Genomic DNA, 18,431 nt, shown 5'->3' on the forward strand with positions numbered 1-18,431 from the left:
TGAGTCATATCATATCGTATTTACTTTAAATGACAAACATATTTTGAATCTTTGTTTTGTTTGTTTTTTCATGTGAGGAAAGTAATGTAATTGTATGGGTTTTTCATGTGATGAAAAAAAAAAGAAAATGAAAAGTTTCTAGAACTCTGGGTAGAGAAGTGTTCAGCTTGAAATCGAATTGCTTAATTAGTCGCTAATGAACCTTCATTTGTTTAATGTATCTAGGGCAGTGACTCAATTTCCAGGGTATTTGAATATTACTTGGAATGTCTGGTATCAATGGAATGTAAATGTAAACAGCTGTTTTAATTTCATTTATCTTGCATTTCAAATGCATTGTATCTGAAAAACTTATTTTCCCCTTAATTGTCTCATCTACCTAAAGGTAACGTATAGTGAGATGAGATATCGTACTTCACCCCACATCAGAAATATGAGAAAGTGTATGAGTGAGTGTGTGTTTGTGAATGATCAATAAAGTTCATCATGGACTCCTCCGAGACCGTAGGTCCACTCAAGCTCAAACTTGGTGGGTAGGTGACCTGACAAGTGCTGTCTGGAAGGTCAGAGGTCAAAAAATGGTTTTTATCCATTTTCTGCTGTAGGAAAAAATCATTAAACCACAAGATATGTAGAGAATGATGGGACAAAGTTTAAAATAGTACTTATGTGGTTATCGAGGCCAAATGTCAATGTAGGTCAAATTGGCCAAACAAGTACAACTCCTAAACTCTAAGTCCGATCACATTCAAACTTGGTGGGTAGTTGCCTGACCATGTAAACTTGTCTGTGTGATTGGTGACGTCAGACTTCAAATACTCCCAAATCATTTTTAGACATTACCTGCTGGAAAAAGTCATTAAAACACAAGATATGTAGAAACTTATGGGACAAACATCATAGGTCTAAGGTCAGGGGTCAAAAACTTTAACACTGGTTTTAGCCATTTTCTGCTTGTCAATTGTAGGAAATAGTTACGAAACTACATGAGATGTAGATAATAATGAGACTTCTTCTAAAGTACTGCAGATTTTGGTGTTAGGGTCGAGGATTAAGTTCAATTGAGGTCAAAATACACCGTAAAGTCTGAACATTCATGTTTAAACTAACTGTGTGAACAAATGGAATACTTTTTAGCAAAATTAGGATGCCAAAAGTAAATACATGAAGCAGTTGAGAACTGCAACTCCATGGAGTGCCCTCTTTTTCTGGTATTGTGTGTTAATTATTCCTAATTATCATTAATTTTGTGAACAATTTTTCATTTCCAGACATGTGCTCAGTACTGGCCTGATGAAGGGGCCACACAATATGGTTTCACCACAGTCTCTCTTTTGAATGGGATAAAACATCCGCATTTCATCCATAGAGAGTTTGAAGTATCTCATGCTAAGTCAAAGGTATGTAATATGATCAAATAAACATTCAACAAGAATAAAAGATAATAGCATAACTCATATAAACAGGGTTTTCAAACAAAGGCCACTAGTGGGGGTAATTTTACCTCAGAAAAAGAAAAAGCATTTGACTCATTTTCAGTTTAAATTGCCGAGAGATATGTCACAGAAAGGTTTTAATATTTTAGAAAAAGAAGTCTTGCAATAACAATCTGTACTGTAACAATGTGAGCTATTAACTGTTTGCATATGTAGGACTAGTAATATGCAGGCCATCTCAAGCAATATCACTTACCAAGTTGCTACTGACCATTTAGTTACTGGCACACTTAAATGAAGAATCATGCAGCAGGAATTCAATAAGGCAATGGCCAGTGATACGCTTAAAAGGAATCAATGTTTCTGTTGTTTCATGATGCAGAGATCAGGCCACAAAATAATGTGTATATTTATTGACTACATGTCAGTGGAGATAACTATTTGTCAGTAGTAAGTAAAAGGTAATAATATTGTTCTGCCAGTAAGCATTTAGAACTTAAACACATGATAAGTTGGTTAACAATCATCAGAAAAGAATCAGAATGATTTCTATACCTAACATAAGCCCTATAGTACTTCTTATTATCAGCCAAATATTGTATTATAGTAAGTGATGTGAAGTGAGAACTTTTATGTTAGCTGGCAGGTCCTTTAACACTTGCAATTGATTGTGTCATCCCTGCAATATTTTAGTGGTTTGTAATATGATATAACACATTTTTCTCATATCTCTTGTAATATGACATAACACAAATATCTCATGTCTCTTGTAATATGACATAACACATATCTAAGAAATTGAAGTAAATTTAACTAATTACTATGAAGGTACTAGTTGGCTATAGGTATGTGTCATAATGAAACTTTTGACAGAAACAATGTAATGTATGGATGCATGTTTGTTATCTAGAGTATTAGCAAAGTGTAAATAACTGTTGAGTTTGTTGCTCAACTTTTACCTGCTTATGAAAAGAAGGAGGGGAGTTATCTTTCAAACAGAAGAATATAGTTGATGTGCATTCACAAGAGCTATTCAACCAAGATAATTAATTAAACCAGATAATTAAACTTGTGAAACAAATGTAACCATTTTTGTCGACGCAAATTAAACAAGCAGGTTCAACGTCACAACCATATGTAGGCCAAATTAGTTCACACCAGAATTGGTTTTGTTGCAGTAATGTTCTGTCCAAACATATCTGGTGAAAAAGTTAGTTGTGACCAGCTATACTTGTAAACTTGCTTTATCAGGTTCTTATAGTTTTACTTATTTCTCATATATAGAAAGTAATGTCTGTACATCAACTGCAGTTGCTCAACTGGCCTGAAGACAGAAACTTTGCAGTAATGAAGGAGTTCAGGAAGAAGATCAGCTTTCTGTATAAACAGCAAGAGATGTGTGGACCTATGCTAGTGCACTGCATGTAAGGATATAGGTCTGTGAAAGATTGCTACTTAGTAGACTAGATTTCAATTGCATAGCAGTAGAAATTGTTGGACCTACACCAGCTTACTGCATGAAGGATATTAAGGAATAGGTAACATTATGAACTAGGTGTGGAATACAAAGGAACATTATATAGATTTGGTTTAAGAGAGGTGGGGCTGGTTACAGGGGTAATGCAATAGGGACTGAGCAGACTCAAAGCACACAATGGGTAGGGTATTGTCAGTACAGGGACGAATGGACTTGTTTGTTTCCAAAAGAACACAAAGGTAACACTAACAAATTAGCCATAGTGATGAATGTTGCAAGGAAGCATATTTTGTGTGTAATACACATGTATAACATTACATGACAAAATGCACGATGACAGACTATTTAATTAATTAAAATAGCCAAGAGTGATTAACAGGGTGAGTAGGAAAAGACATGGGTTAGAACAATAAATAAACCAAAGGCACACAAACAATGTGATGCCATTGTTTTTTATCATTTTCAAGTTCATTATGTAAAAAAATAGATTCTTGTCTCTCCTTGCGATGGAAAATTTTATGGAGTTTCTTCATTTTTTTTACTAACAGCAGTGGTGTTGGGCGTAGCAGTGTATTTGTTGCCATGGATATGGCCCTACAGCAGATTGAGGCTAATGGCACAGTGGATGTTTTCAATGTGGTAAGACAGATGAGGAATAGAAATCCAAATGTCATCAAGTCAGAGGTGAGTTTAAGTTGTAATAGTTAAATACCAATAAATACCAATTATAATCAACATGGTGAGGAGTATAGAATATTGTATATCAGAAAGTACAATCGACCACAACATCAAAACAGAATTGAGTTTGTGAAGGAGATGCAAACCAATGTCATTTGTACATGCCATAAACATCTAACAGCTAACAAAAACATTATTCCATTTGGGAGATATCACAGATTTAATGTTTCTGCACACACAAGCCTATAGACTTGATCATGTTTTTATGACATCACTGCGCCGCATGTGCTACAATTGTTTTATGTTTATTATTTATTTATTACAGTATTCATTTCTGTATTTGAAATGCCAAACCCAAAATATTGAAGTTGTTAATACACATGACATAATGATGCATGTATTGGTTTCAGTGTCAACACTATTAACACGATTCTACCTAAAGAGAATAGGTAAAAGGACTGGGATCTTAGTGTCACTATGACATCACAGAGTTTTCTGAGATTTTCTTGGGTGGTTGGGGAGATGGTCTTTACAAAGATCTCTGTAATGTAGGTCAAAGATAATGATTGGGTTTTGTGTCTCCTATTAAAACTGCACACGATAGATGGCATCTTCAAAACAGATGAGACTAAGGTGATGATGAATTGTTATATATGTTATCCAATAGGCCTCAGATAAATGAAAATAAAATTCCACTTCATTTAATAACAATATCTGCATCATCCTATAACAAGTGAATTTAAGAAATACTTCATACACATGATAAATAGATATGTCAACAAATTTCGAAAGTTGTTAGTTCTAAAAATTAAAAGTAACTGTCCCCTCCTAGTGCTGATAGTCGACTCTTTTTTGTGTAGTTTATAAATCGCATAGCTCTTCTTGTGATTACTGCAATTACTTGGCTACAGTTACGGTGTCGTCACTGTCATTTTTACTTTGCAGAAATACAGTCAAAACAAATCTTTCACCATGGTGCACTTTCCTTATTTGATCTTTCGCGTCTTAATGTGTGGTGTCTAAATCATGTTAAAAAAAATCTACCAATCAAAAACTGTTAACAATTTTCAATCTACAACGTTTTCTTAAAATCCTTCATGGTAAATCAAAAACTTTTGAATGAATCTACAAGGCTACTTCAACTACTAGCACTAACAAAAGCTAACGCGCAAACAATTACTACATGTAACACCTTGTAGCGGTGTGATGATAAGTATCCAAGAGCTTTCTGTAGAAGGACATTCTAGGCTAGGCTCTAGTCTAGCACGATAGCAGGCACATATTTTGCACATTGAAACTAAACTACACCGCAATGGATGTAATTCCATCGATCAGATATCCGATAAATGTAAACAAGCCAGAAATGAATTTTATAAACAAGTTTGAAAAAATGACAAAAACTTTGGCAATCGTAAAAGATTGTTAACCTACAAATGTCCGATTATGTGCAATGATCAAACATTGCTCTGAATTTTGCACTGCAACAAGCATATTACTGACAAAAAAACACATGAATCTAACCAGAGCAAGTGTTTGTCGATTTTAACAAAGCACAGTGCTAGGTAGCTGGTCACTGGGGTCGATGAACTGTATATAAACTTACTGATGAAATACAATACTGTATATTTGAGCATAGGACAAACCTTCTAGGCTAGGCTTTAGTGTTGTTTTTGATAGGTTAGGTTTTTTCCAAAAGCAGATTATGTGTAGTGCTAGCCTGTTGTCGAGTAATCGCAACTTATGTTTTGAGGGCGATTAATCAAACTTCCATAGTGTATTCACGACTACTGGCAATTAATTGATTACGACTATCAGCACTAGACCCCTTCCCATCGTTTTTTTTCCTATTCTTTGGTAAGAAAAAGTAAAAGTTATCGACTTTCTATTGTATACCATATATTGTTTATGGTGCTATATATGTACATATATATGTAATTTATGATGAGTTATTGCTGTCAACAGTAGCACAGTGTGCTCGATACAATGAGTAAAAGGTAGTGTGTTACCTGATGATCACTCCAGTAAGCATGAAACTAAGTTGTAACCTCATGGTTCATGTACATCACTGTTATACATATATCTGTATTTTCATCACCGTGATTCAAATTTTTAGATAAAACTTAAGCCTTCTATTTTTCTGTTTGTCATTACAGGAAGATTATTTCCTGTGCTACCAAATTATCCAATCAGTTGCAAGTAAAGAAGAAAACTATGAAAATCTGAAGTATTAGAGTTCTAGATGGTCTTTATGTACCACCAAGTCCCACTATGACCCTGCCCCTCTCCTTTTCCCATGCCCCAGAGTGACCTCTATCTCTGTTAAAGTGTTCGTTATGGATGGTATCTTCCCAACCAAGATGTCCCAATTAACCAATAGCATAAAAATGATACTATAAGGACAACATGTTGGAACTGGAGGTTAACCAGATATAGAATGGATCCAGATGTCAAAGGTTCCTTGACCTTAAAAAATTGAAGAAATTCATATTGGAGGCACTGAAATCAGATTCAACAGTCTTCATCAGCATGTAACATTTGTATTTGTGTTTGTCTCTTTCTTGTTGTTTTACCCGCTTTTAATCAACAGCCTGCAAACAATATTGCGTTTCATATTAAATGTGGTATTAGGGGATTAACACTTTCACCAGCCTGCTGTAAATGCTTGTCCTCTACTTTCAGTGACAGTAGACATAGACTCATATAGTAAGCAGTGGCGGAGCTAGGGGTATTGGTCAGGAGGGGCAAGAATGGTCTGTAGGGGCGCTTTTGACACTATCTAAGCAGAGCGCCACCACTGGTTGGGGCGTAGCATACAGAAAAATTTTTGAGTACAGATACTCCCTAGATCGCTGGAAATGACCCTTTTCAGGGCCTGGCTAATTTGCAGATAAACGAAGAATAAATAGGCACTTAACAAAATGTGACAAATGTCAATATGTAGATGAGAGCTCAATTAAAAAGTCAATAATCTAGAATAAGCAAAAAGTGGTAAAAAGCTGAAAAGGGCGCCAGCAGTCCATTTGAGTCCGTCAGCGGGGCATCCGCCCCCCCCCCTGACTGTATGAACGCTCCGCCACTGATAGTAAGGTGTGGAAGATTTGGAGTAGCCTAGTCTATCTTTCTATCTATAGTCTTTCAATTACGTAATAGAAGTAAAACAAATTGTTAATTGTAGCTGTCTGTTAACATGTACATATGAGTGACACTAGACACATATGAAGCAAGGCAAGTTGTTGAAAAAAGAGTAGTCTTTCAATACTGTCTTTTAATTAATTAATTTATAGAAGAAAAATGTGTTAAATACAGGCTGTGTGTTAACATATACATATGAGTGACAGTAGACACACACTTATGTATCAAGGCAAGGTGTTGAAAATAGGAATAGTCTTTCTATATTGTCTTTCAATTAATTAATACAAGAAAAAATGTGTTAAATACAGGCTGTCTGTTAACATGTGCATTTGAGTAACAGTAGTCACACCCTAATGTAGCTAGGCAAGGAGTTGAAAATAGGAGTAGTCCTTCTCCCTATAGTCTTTCAATTGTTTAATAGAAGTAATACAAATTTGCTAATTGCTCTGTCTGTTAACATAGGTAGAGTAGTCCCTCTATTCTTTCAATTTCTTGAATAGAGGTAATATAACAACTATTATTATTAACTGTAGCTGCCAAAATCATGGCATACCAAGGTTATATGGGAAAGGGTGCACTTAAATAACTTGCATAAGATGATTGAGTATTTACTCTAAATACTACATCACATCTTGAGTGATACCACCATTAGACTCTCTACTTTATCATCTTTAAATTGGCTACATTTGGTCAAACTGCTGAAGCTGTGGCTTACATGAGGAAGCACCTTATAAGTATAACAGAACAAACTTTAGCAAACAGAAAAGTCCCCATACAGTGTAATTGTTCTTTCAGTCAAATCATTTGAGAAGTTACGGCCTTGCAAGCATTGTAAAAAAAGGTTGAGTAGGGGGAGGGAGGAGAATGTTATTAATTGTAACATTTGGAATATTTGTCATCAACTACAAACATCAAGCTGCATGACATTGTTCTCTTCTGATACACTATTATTTAGTCTGTTGCAATGGTTATATAAAATAATTTGCGCAAGTGCATCACTTTCCTGGTTGCATGGGCCAGAGTGTGAGTACAGGATACATTTGAGTGACAGTAGGCAAACACTCATCTAGCAAAGCCAGGAGTTGTGGAATTTGTAAGAATAGTATATCTCTAGTCTTTCAATATTTTTAAGAGAAGTTAAAAGAACTAATGGCTGTATTTCACCTTTTATAAGAGAATTAAAACATGTAATATTGTTAATTGTAGCTGCCAAGTGGTAATAACATGGGATGAATGCAACAGTTAGTCACAGTTCCTTGACTAGTTCCTTTCAAGTTAATGTTATTTTTAGACTACTTCCTTCGAAGTGTATAACAAGGTATCATACCATGACAGTCTGCATGTGAAGTAACCAGGTCAATTTGTCTCATTTTGCTATCACTCTCAAGACATAATTTAATTCCAATTGAATGCTGTCTTCATTTCGTTTTCTTTTATCTGTTTTCTATATTGTTATTACATTTGCATTTTGCAAGCAAAAGTTTGAATTTGCAATGGTCTAAAACTAAAGTTCAATTTGTATATAGTATTTACTCTCGCTTTTCTGGGCTGTTTTCTTATCATCCTTGCATCATAATGATGATAATATCACAAATGACTATCTCAACAGCAGGTCACCTAGTTGTGAAAATGGTACTTATTCTATGAGGTTTCATACTTTCATTGCGCCCCAACAAGTTATCCCACATGAATATCTTTCTGTGAATCTCCATGCCAAGCAGCTTAGGGTTTTCATCACCTGGAAGAAAGACGTGATATGAATTTGAATGATAATGTTATCCTTATATTTTTTCTTTTCTGTTGGTCTACTTTTGCTTTCCTTTTTGGAAGTAAAAGTTTTAATTTGAAATGATTTTATGGAATTGCAGCTGCCAAATTGTATTTTTCCACCAGAGTATATTTTGCTTTAAAAATGTTTTTTTTTTTGTTTCTCCTTTTGTAATACATCTTGCACCAAAATGGTAATATTGTGAATGACTACAAGAAGCAAGTAATATTTGACGTGAAAATGCTACTTTTAGAGATTATGGCCTGCCAAGAATGAAACTTTTCTTGCAATGTGAGAGGATGCGGCCTGTGAAGCAATTCAAGCCAGTAGCCTGGTTCTTTATCACTGTACTGTGAAGAAAAATGTTCTACGGGTTCAAATGTTAATGTTTTCTCATTACTTTGCTTTGTTTTGTTGTTTTTCTTCCTTTTTTTCTTTCTCTTCTCATTTTGCCAAGTGAAAGTTTAATTTGAATGATTTGTTTTGAATTACAGTTGCCAAGTTTACAATTTCAAGTATAGTCTATTTTTTATCACATGTTTTGTTTTTACTTGTGCCTTGCATCGGAATGGTAATATCATTAATCAAGTCAGCAAGTCATACAAGTTGTGGAAATGTTGTTTTACTGATTATTGGTAACCAAGAAATTATATTTTTACCAATTTTATCTTACATGAGTGGTTCTCACGGAATCAAGAAACTTTCTTTTCTTCAAATAGCAGTTTGGTGCAATGATATCGATTCACACCCATTCAGCATTTCCTTTCAACTGACTTCTTTTATGATTAAAAATGAATTATTTTCATGAAATGCATGATATTATTTCAGATTAGATTTATATTTATATCCTCTATCATTTGCGTTTTTTTGTCTTCCTTAAAATAAAAAAATAAAAATGCAATGCTGTTGAAATGCAGGTAAAAGGGGAAATTCCTTTCAACTTTAATCTTTTATCATTACAAATGTATTATTTTCACTTTCATCAGAAATTTAAGTATAACTTACGAGTGAATACTTCTTATCATAAACAGGCTTAAATCGTTCCTTCTTTTATGTTACACTTTTAATGAACGGCTTTGAAGTGCAACTTAGGCACAATAATTTAATGAATTTGGTTTCTGATAATTAGAATAATAATTTTCAAATCATTGTTCTACATCAGTTGCTTATTTATGCACAGGTTTTATGAAGTTATTGTTAAGTTTGTCGTAAGAACTAGTTAAGAACAATTATCTAATAGACACTACCATTTACACTTTCATTTCTGATCCGTTATTCACACATAATTTTGACAATTTCTGAGAGAGATATCAGTGCTAAAAAATTAACCACAGATCTCATACACAAAATAAAAAAATCAAAATCGGTTGGAAATCGCAGTCGGCAGAAACTGCGCGCAGAATATTTCTAATAAAACGCCATTTCTATTCCTTGTAAGTACCATTGCTATGAACACGGAACCGCTTTAAAATATACACTGACTAAAATCGAGGTCTCACTGGCAATTGCCTGAATTACAACACACCAGTTACTGGACAGCAGTTATGGGATAACAAGCAGTACAAAATGAGCTAATATGTTACATGGAATAAGATATCCAGCAATGTGTCACATGATAATATACTGTAACAAGTAAATATTAAACTATTATGAAATAATTATCTCCTAAGTTATTAAATTAGAACGTTCCTTGTGTTGCAGCTTGTAGAGTTGTGGTAATACATTTTATATTTTTATCTTGGGTACGCATTCAGAAATAAATGGTATGAATAAACAGTTTCTATCTTTCCATTTTTATGAATTAAGAGTACCAAAAGGTCCGCCCCCCCATCCCCTACCTCTGATTCTTCTGATCCCCTTTCAGCATAAATGCATCACATGAAGACATTCTATCGCACACTCCTCTTGCCATTACATATTGCCACTTTAAATTTCCAGATGCGGTTCACTGAACCACGGCCCTCAGTGTCTAGGATTTTCCGTTTTTTGTGGGTTTTATTTTCCGAAAAAAGGAAACAATCAAGTTTCAACAGTGCGCTCATAATTAACTCGTCCAAACAATTCTCTTAGCCAACACCTTGACTACTGCAACAGATTTTTGATCCTCAATTCAAGCATAATTGTGCTAATTTCTGACAGCGAAACCTGCGCTAAATATTCGAAGCCATCAGAAAAATCGTTATTCGTTTTGAAAATTGCAGTCGGGGATAGTTGCTCGCGGACTGATGCTTCCAAAACGCGTGAAGGAGCCCTGCTCGAATGCTTCTGAACTGGGCGTCTGAAACACTAGCTACACCACTGATTATGTCATGATACTCATTTTGTTTCCATTGACCACACCAGACAACTTTTTACTATTAACTGACTACAATTGGCATTGAGTGTTGATCATGATGATGAATGAGTCTTGCATAGACTTTCTTTTATGCTTGATAAAGCTGCATCTGGGACTCACAAACCAAATTCTCACCCATAACTGACTTATTAATTCTTCCTTGTTGTGTGAGCGAAGGAACAGTAGAGGCCATTGTCTTTAGTTACAGAAAGTTTGACGTATACCAAATATTCGAGAAACTTCCTTTCTCAGAGGGTTGTGAACGAATGGAATGACTTGCCAGTTGTCCTTTCTAAAAGTGTCAAATGGGATATGAGATTTCGGTGTTAAAGATTTTTCAAAGGGTCATAGATGGGGACTATATGTCTTGATTGATCCTTTCTTAAATAAACTTTACTTATTTACTCAGTGAGCAGACAGAAGAGACCTCGTTCCTACCGAAAGAATTGGAAACATAACACTTTCAAATGTTTACAGCGATTCTGAACTGTCAGCAGTCGGGAATGATATCGAAATGAATGGAGGTAAAACTGTTTTAACCTCCATGGAATGATGTTATCAAATTTGAGTTCAGAATTAATCTGTCAATATTTCTACTTAGGTTCGAGTTCATTGTTTGGTTATTTGTTTAATTTATTCCTCTTCTTTTATGGTGGTCCCGCGTAAATATATGTGTGTCTATGCACGTTGGATAATTTTGTTTTGCGTATTGTTTGTTTGTTTTGTCTCGCTTTGTTGGCATTTTGGTTTCTATGAAAACAGAACCCTATGCAGTCATGATGGCGTGTGTGTGATGCCTTGCTTGTAAATACGATATCTCGATATCATTGATGAATCTCATACTTGACAAATAGACCCCATATTGAGTAACAGAACCTTATGGCTTTTAGTGGAGGTCAAACGTCATCTGAGGTCACCAGAGGTCAAGTATTGAAATCTTTGTAAGCAAGTCTTGTGCTTATAAATACATAGTGTAATTGAACACCAAAATATTGTTTCAGTTTATTTTATCAGAGCAAATTCTAATGAATATGCAAAAGTCAATAAGCAGAAGTCTAGTGTCAGGAAGGAATCGAAACCTCAATGAATTTTCCTTGCAGGTTCTTGTATTTTTTTATTTTTTATTGCTCTCGTTTCTTTGTTTCACAAAAATACAGTAGACTGGAAAGCTATAAAATAGTGAATGCCCGTTCTGTATTTCCGCATTTTGAGACACGGGATTTCAATAGAAATCAATGGTATAGTACAAAAGCTTACAATTTATGCGACGAAAAATAATATAGAAACGAAATAAAACAAAGTAAGTAAAGATATAATCTAAGAAGGAGGGTTTGATTTCAAAAACCAAACCAATAGATAATTACCGCAAAACAAGCCAAAAACCGACAAAGCAAAACAAAGCAAAAAAATAATAATCAATACCAATTGATGATGATTACATCAAAAAGGCAATGGAAACCGCCACCAAGTTAAAATAGCAACTTCAATACTTATAACATTCAATGTCAAATTTCCAAATTAGGTTGGGTGGTTAGGGAGGTGTATAAATGAAAGGAGACCCAAATATAGTTGGTAACTTCCCCAGAAACACCAGGCAGTACAGACATGGATGTATACACGTTTTTTAGGTTAATTCGATTATACTCTCCACCTAATTTTCCAAGCACATCTCTTCAACAAATTATAGCGACCACAATACAAAATCAAAGAAAAAACGTAATGAAGGATAGGTAATAAAAACAGACTAATTCATACGCGGTTTGTACGCATTGCGTCAATGCCGCAAAATGAACGCACTGCGTCATAGCCGCAAAACGAACGCACTACGTCAATAACGTTAACGAACATCCTTTAACCTAGAATACGGTCACACAGGCTAGTACATAAGAATTTACCCTCTACTAAAGAGAACGCAGTTTCCCAATATGAAGACTAGTTTCTAGAAGTTGTACGATGATTAATTAAAGCTTCGATTCCAGTGAATTCGTCGAAAAAAATAATTGATTCCAGATAATTTATCAAAGGAACTTGCAAGTTATTCCTATAAGATAAAGAAATGCTTAGAAAACGAGACCTGTCAAGCTACTGTCACAGTGATAATTTCTATGTGCTTTGTTACGATAGTTACACAACGTTAACACTCTTAAAATAAGATAGACATTGCGATAGTCACGTCAAATACATTTATCAATTATTTACGTACAGTTAATTTTCAAAGGACTTACGGAAAATAAGTTTTATTGGCTTTAGTGTCAGACTCTTTCTGGTGACCGTCGGTTGACGTGTGTTCTCTGTGCTTTCTTAAGTAGCTGTACACGTGCTAAATTCTTTCTTATGTTATACATGTGTAAAAGGAACGAACAATTTTCTCTTATGAGACAAATAACTTGATTGGTTGTGCCTCTTTCATCACGCGAGCTGTCGTGATAGAAAACAAACGCCTCTGTAATTGGCTATTTTACTGAGACAGCTGTACTACTATTATGGACTCTATCTGTGGACTTCCGCTGTATTTGAGAGAAAATGCAAAACATTTATACAAGCGCCGAATTGTTTGCAAGTAAAGCTACCAGCGGGGTAACAACACAGGGTGAATTTATGTTACAGTATATAACCAATAGTGGTGACAATAAATTAGGTCTCAACGTGTTGAAGATTGAATTGCACGCTGATAGCAGAGGGTACATGTCGTATTACAGCTTCTATTACATTTGTATAGCATACTAAAATGATATATACACTGTGGTAAACCTAATTGCTACACAAAAGGAGAAATTCATGTAGCAGTTCAGATTGTGTGCGCACAGTAATGTTTCTACTTTATGATGCAAACACTATATATAACGGGATCCTTAACGTTAACAAAATTACTTATAAAATCCCTGTAAAGTCTGAATGCGACGGTTGTATACTTCAGTCCCAGTTAGCAGTCCTCTCAGAGCTTATATCCGAAGTTTTCTCTTATTATTGCTGTTGTAGGTGTTGTACCAAACTTAATCGTTCCATTGACTTAATAAATTTGTTATTTTAACGGTAGAAACAGCTTTGCTCCTGTTAGAACTACTTCACATTTTTGACGTGCTGCTTACAGAGGCTGGCTTTGAAAGACTGTGATACAAAATATATTACCGTCATCAACAATGCTGCTAGCCCGTCTGAGAATCCGATTAAAATAGCTGAACGATTCGAGTGTAACTTTACCGGTTTACCAACAGGAATATGAAACTATATGTTTAGTCACCCCACCCGTGATACCGCCTCTTTTCCTACGTACCACTCATCCGAATCATGGAGCAAATTCGCACAAAAGCAAAAGATGCGATAAATAAATGACAGTAGAAATGCAGTAGAGCAGATATCCAAGAGAATAAAACTATTAATGGTTCAATAAAGGTTTCAATTATATACTTAAGAATTACTAGCAAACTTGACTCATTGTCGAATTCATCTCTCAAATTTCTACACCATTATCCGCTGCTTGTGCTTGACTTTTAGGCACACACACTTTAAATTTCTTCATCTCATAGCCTCTAGACTAGACACAGGATAGGCATCTGCTAACTTCATAAACAGACAGTATAAGACAATGTAAAATATCACTGACCAGAATTTCTTTGGCCAATCATAAGTACCTTTTAATTGGATTAATTAAGATTACATTAAGTGTGTCAACTGAGTTGTAACCAACGTAACAATATAAGATGATTTACACCTCATAACGGCGCTAGTTTATATTTAAACGCTTTTGTTTATAGAAACTACTGTTTCCTTCCAAATCATCCACACATTAAATTGTAGTTCTGGTTGACCGACCCTCTTCGCATCCTCTAGGTGTTTTTTTCCGACATCATGTTGGCACACATTGCCATAGACGACGCCCGGTCAATACCATTACATGTAGGGATGAGGAATGTTCACTACAACATTGAGTTCCTGGCAGCATACATGTTATTTCAATATTTTTCAAATTTTTAACTTACCTACAAGTACAGTGGAGATATCACAAATTCTAATTATAGTCGATCAACGCACGGAATACAACATGGGGTCTTATGTAACGTGGCTGTTGTAACTCGTATAATAGCTGCTTGAATCCACTTCCTTACAGCGACTGCGACTTTCGCTGCAATTAGCAAATTGTAGCACCCAGTTGTTTGTGGTGTGCTACGGTACAGTTCACCTAACCATGGAGCTATATCTAAACAGACCTAACTTAGGAACAAGTTTCGGTTCCGTAATGGGTATGATCAAGTCGTATGTTAAGTATTTACCTGAAAACAAGTAGACGCGCAATGGTAACAGTCAAATACAATTCGAAAGGATTGAATTACTGAAAGATTTGTAACGAGATTATACTGGACCAGTGACTGGTAGAATATTATGAAGCTTTGCAGACCTAGCATAGGCTAACTTTTGACGTTTGTCTAACCCTGTTCGAAACTAGGCCTATGCTACTTAGCCTACAGCAGGCATACTGTCAGCCATAGCCGGAAGTAATGTGAAGAAGCCTATATCCTAGTCGTATGGTTCCATTCACGGAAGCAGCCCGGACAATTCAATAAGATTTCTAGTAGCTATCCATATCTAAGCCTTGCTAATTGTAACAAACATAAGGCCATTTTACATTACAGGAGAAGCAACTTACCAAAATGTTCCACGGGACACTTCTCGGATTGACTCTGATCTGTTTCATGTTAGTATCGGTACACTATTCTGGAGCTCAAACTGGAACATGTGGACGAAAAGGTAAGTGCTATTGCTGAAAGTGAGAGTAGGCTGTGTGAAAGGAGATAGAAAGACCTATATGTAACTTAGGCCATGCCCCCCACCCTGGCACCCCCTCCCCCCCCGCCACGGATAATTAGTGAGTGGATACTAACTTAGGGCAGGCTGACTTATGTAGAAAGGCCTGAACTATATAACTTCATTAGCCTATATTCTTATTGCCTATTTGCCTAAGTAAATTCATTCCCCTTTCCATCCCTGTAGCCGTAGGCTATTGCCATTTAAGCTATAGCCTATATAGCAGAAAATGTTTCCATGGGGAATAGTGTTCGACCGATTATATGATAATCGGTTTTATACAGATTACCGATTAGTTCCTGTGACAATCGGCCCATGCCGATTACTGATTATTTCATCATTTTTATGGAACTGGCCTAAAGTATGATATAGTGTTATGCATGATTACCAACTTCTAGGCCAATACAATCAAAGATGTAAATTGTACGACTTAATGTTTCACAGTAAACATTAATGGAGCAAGTAAAGAACACTGTAATACATGCATGGGGCGCTGTACGTTTATAACGAGGAGTCGCAATATTGCAATCCCGCCACAAGACAGTTAATGACAGTGCTGTACAGGCTACAGAAGGGGAAAATAGTAGCCGTTGGCTATGGAATGAAAAAAGAAGAAGTTATAGACAGCTTTTACAACTGGTATTATAACCATTATCAGTGTTGCAACTCCAACGTAAATAAAGTGAAAAGTATTTGGCACGGAAATTAAATATTCGTTATTTCGTTACCTGATATCGAGAGTACAAAATATATAATCTGATATGAAAAATAATATGTAAAATTAAGTTGGCCTATCAGGATCGAAACAATTGAAAAATTATCACAGTAGCTTAGGTAGGAACTACTGTAGAGTGTAGACTCTTTTCAGGGCAAATTTTCCTTTTTAAAATACTGTATTAATGAATCGCTGTCACCCCCAAAGCTGGTGTTCTGCTCACCAACATACTTTTCACATCTTTCCTGAAGTGTATATTGTATGAAAGTAAGTTGGCCTGACGCTTCGATGCTAGCAGGATCTTCTTCAAAGGCTGAATGACAAGTAACAATAACAGAAGGGACAAAACACGCACAGAATACAGACAGGTTAATGAACATGGTGAACGCAGAGAGATAGTCTATGTAAGGGGATTAGTAGACTGGGTCTGTCTAAGAAAGACAAGGTCTGTCTAAGAAAATTCTGTGTTAAGAGGAACCTGAATATATCTGCTAATTTCATCATGATAATATTGTTATTTTTTTCAGATAAGGTTCAGATGACTGTGATGTCATTCAAGTCAAAAGATGCTGGATCTGTTATTACTCCTCCTCCTCACTTTGAGTGTTATCTTGGAGCAGGAGATGATGATGCAATTGTGACTTCAATTAGAGCTTATGACACAAGAAATAACAATGATGGCAAAGGTCATCCTGTCTCCACAGTGAGTGATACCATGATCCCAGACCTTCCTGCAGACACAGCTGGACATTCTGTTTCCATTACCCCTGTTGATAACAATGCATTTGGTGTTTTCAATTGTACAGCAACGAAGGATGATAGAGAGGATACTACCATCATGACTATCTTCCTGCACGATAATGGTGAGTTAAATAAATGAAGCCCAAATACACAAAATCTGTTCAAATATTGACTATGTTTTTACAACAGTGAATTTGTTTCTATCCTCGGTATACATGCAATAATTTTACAACCTATTAAAACAATTAAGTCTAAAGTAAACACCACAGAAAGATCACACTCATATATAGTATCATAGCTAATTGGTGGAGTGCAGAAGCAATGCATTGATGGAATCAGTGAAAAAGTGTGGGTCAAAATTAGTTTCCACGAATAGAGTAGCAGTGACCTAAAGAAGGTACTAAACTATAGAGAAATATGGAAATCCCTTATGCATGGACAATAGCCAAATCGTTTTTCAACTGGGGTTACCCAAGTTCAGATGCATGGTCAATGAACTTTGTAGTAACTGTCTAGTAGTGCGAATTGTGCAGAATTCGTACATTGGTAAACAATTTGCAATGCACACACTGCATATATAGATATAATCTTAACAGAGTCTCAGAGAGTTGCCATGGACTCTTTGAATGTTAAATGTAGAACTGTGTCACTTTCAGGTGGTGAAACAAAATAAGTTTATTAAACAATCATGCATGTACAGTAAACATTGTACAATGTGTGTATGACATTTCATTAAGTGGGTACATTACTCATAAACCAGGGAATTGAAGTTTGATAGCCACAGAAATAGCGGGGGCAGATAGAATGCATTCACAAATGGTTTTGAAATATACTGTACTTGCAATGTCAACAATGAAAGTTTTTTTGGGGGTAACAAGAGTTTATTATTTTACATATCAAATTTCACATGCAATACAAATTTTGCTGACACAAGCCTTTTTGCTGATTTTGCTGACACAAACACTTTGTAATCATTCAAACTCACTTACGTTTTGGAATGTATGTACTTCTATATTTCCTGTACACCTTTATAATCACACCTTGAACAATTCAACACCATAAATGTGCAATCTTGACATCCCCCCCCCATATTGAAAAATTTGGATGTCTTTTTAAGTCAATCAACATATTTTTATCCTGCAGATTTCCAATATTGTTATTATTTAAATCTAAATGGTCAACCCCGATAGTACAACTCGAGGGACTTTTGAAGAATTTTCGCAGGGATGTGGGTCGGAAAAAACAAAATTGCACCAAGTTATAACAGTATCACAGGTGTATGGGCTAGACTGTTTCTGATGGGGGTTGGATTAGGGCAGGGGAAGGTTGTTACAGTGATTTTCAAG

At 35.5% G+C, this 18,431-nt stretch overlaps 3 protein-coding genes across 3 annotated transcripts in view; all 3 read left to right on the forward strand.

Moving 5' to 3' along the window:
• The window catches only part of LOC139982853 (uncharacterized), a 56,176-nt gene extending 48,624 nt beyond the window's left edge, over positions 1-7,552 (forward strand). The window contains exons 27-30 of the mRNA XM_071995981.1: positions 1,272-1,400; positions 2,721-2,860; positions 3,462-3,597; positions 5,745-7,552. Of these exons, the coding sequence (XP_071852082.1) occupies positions 1,272-1,400; positions 2,721-2,860; positions 3,462-3,597; positions 5,745-5,822 (483 nt within the window). The 3' untranslated portion in view covers positions 5,823-7,552. The remainder of the gene's footprint in view (positions 1-1,271; positions 1,401-2,720; positions 2,861-3,461; positions 3,598-5,744) is intronic.
• LOC139982824 (uncharacterized) overlaps positions 1-9,365 on the forward strand; it is a 220,871-nt gene extending 211,506 nt beyond the window's left edge. Inside the window, exon 31 of the transcript XR_011798390.1 lies at positions 6,085-9,365. The gene's annotated coding sequence lies outside the window, so the exon portion shown is untranslated. The remainder of the gene's footprint in view (positions 1-6,084) is intronic.
• A 5,692-nt stretch (positions 9,366-15,057) lies between these two features.
• The window catches only part of LOC139983109 (tyrosine-protein kinase receptor Tie-1-like), a 44,222-nt gene continuing 40,848 nt past the window's right edge, over positions 15,058-18,431 (forward strand). The window contains exons 1-2 of the mRNA XM_071996473.1: positions 15,058-15,572; positions 16,872-17,207. Coding sequence (XP_071852574.1) covers positions 15,476-15,572; positions 16,872-17,207 — 433 coding nt within the window. The 5' untranslated portion in view covers positions 15,058-15,475. The remainder of the gene's footprint in view (positions 15,573-16,871; positions 17,208-18,431) is intronic.

This window comes from Apostichopus japonicus, chromosome 2 (genome assembly GCF_037975245.1).
Source record: "Apostichopus japonicus isolate 1M-3 chromosome 2, ASM3797524v1, whole genome shotgun sequence".
Taxonomy (NCBI): Eukaryota; Metazoa; Echinodermata; class Holothuroidea; order Aspidochirotida; family Stichopodidae; genus Apostichopus; species Apostichopus japonicus.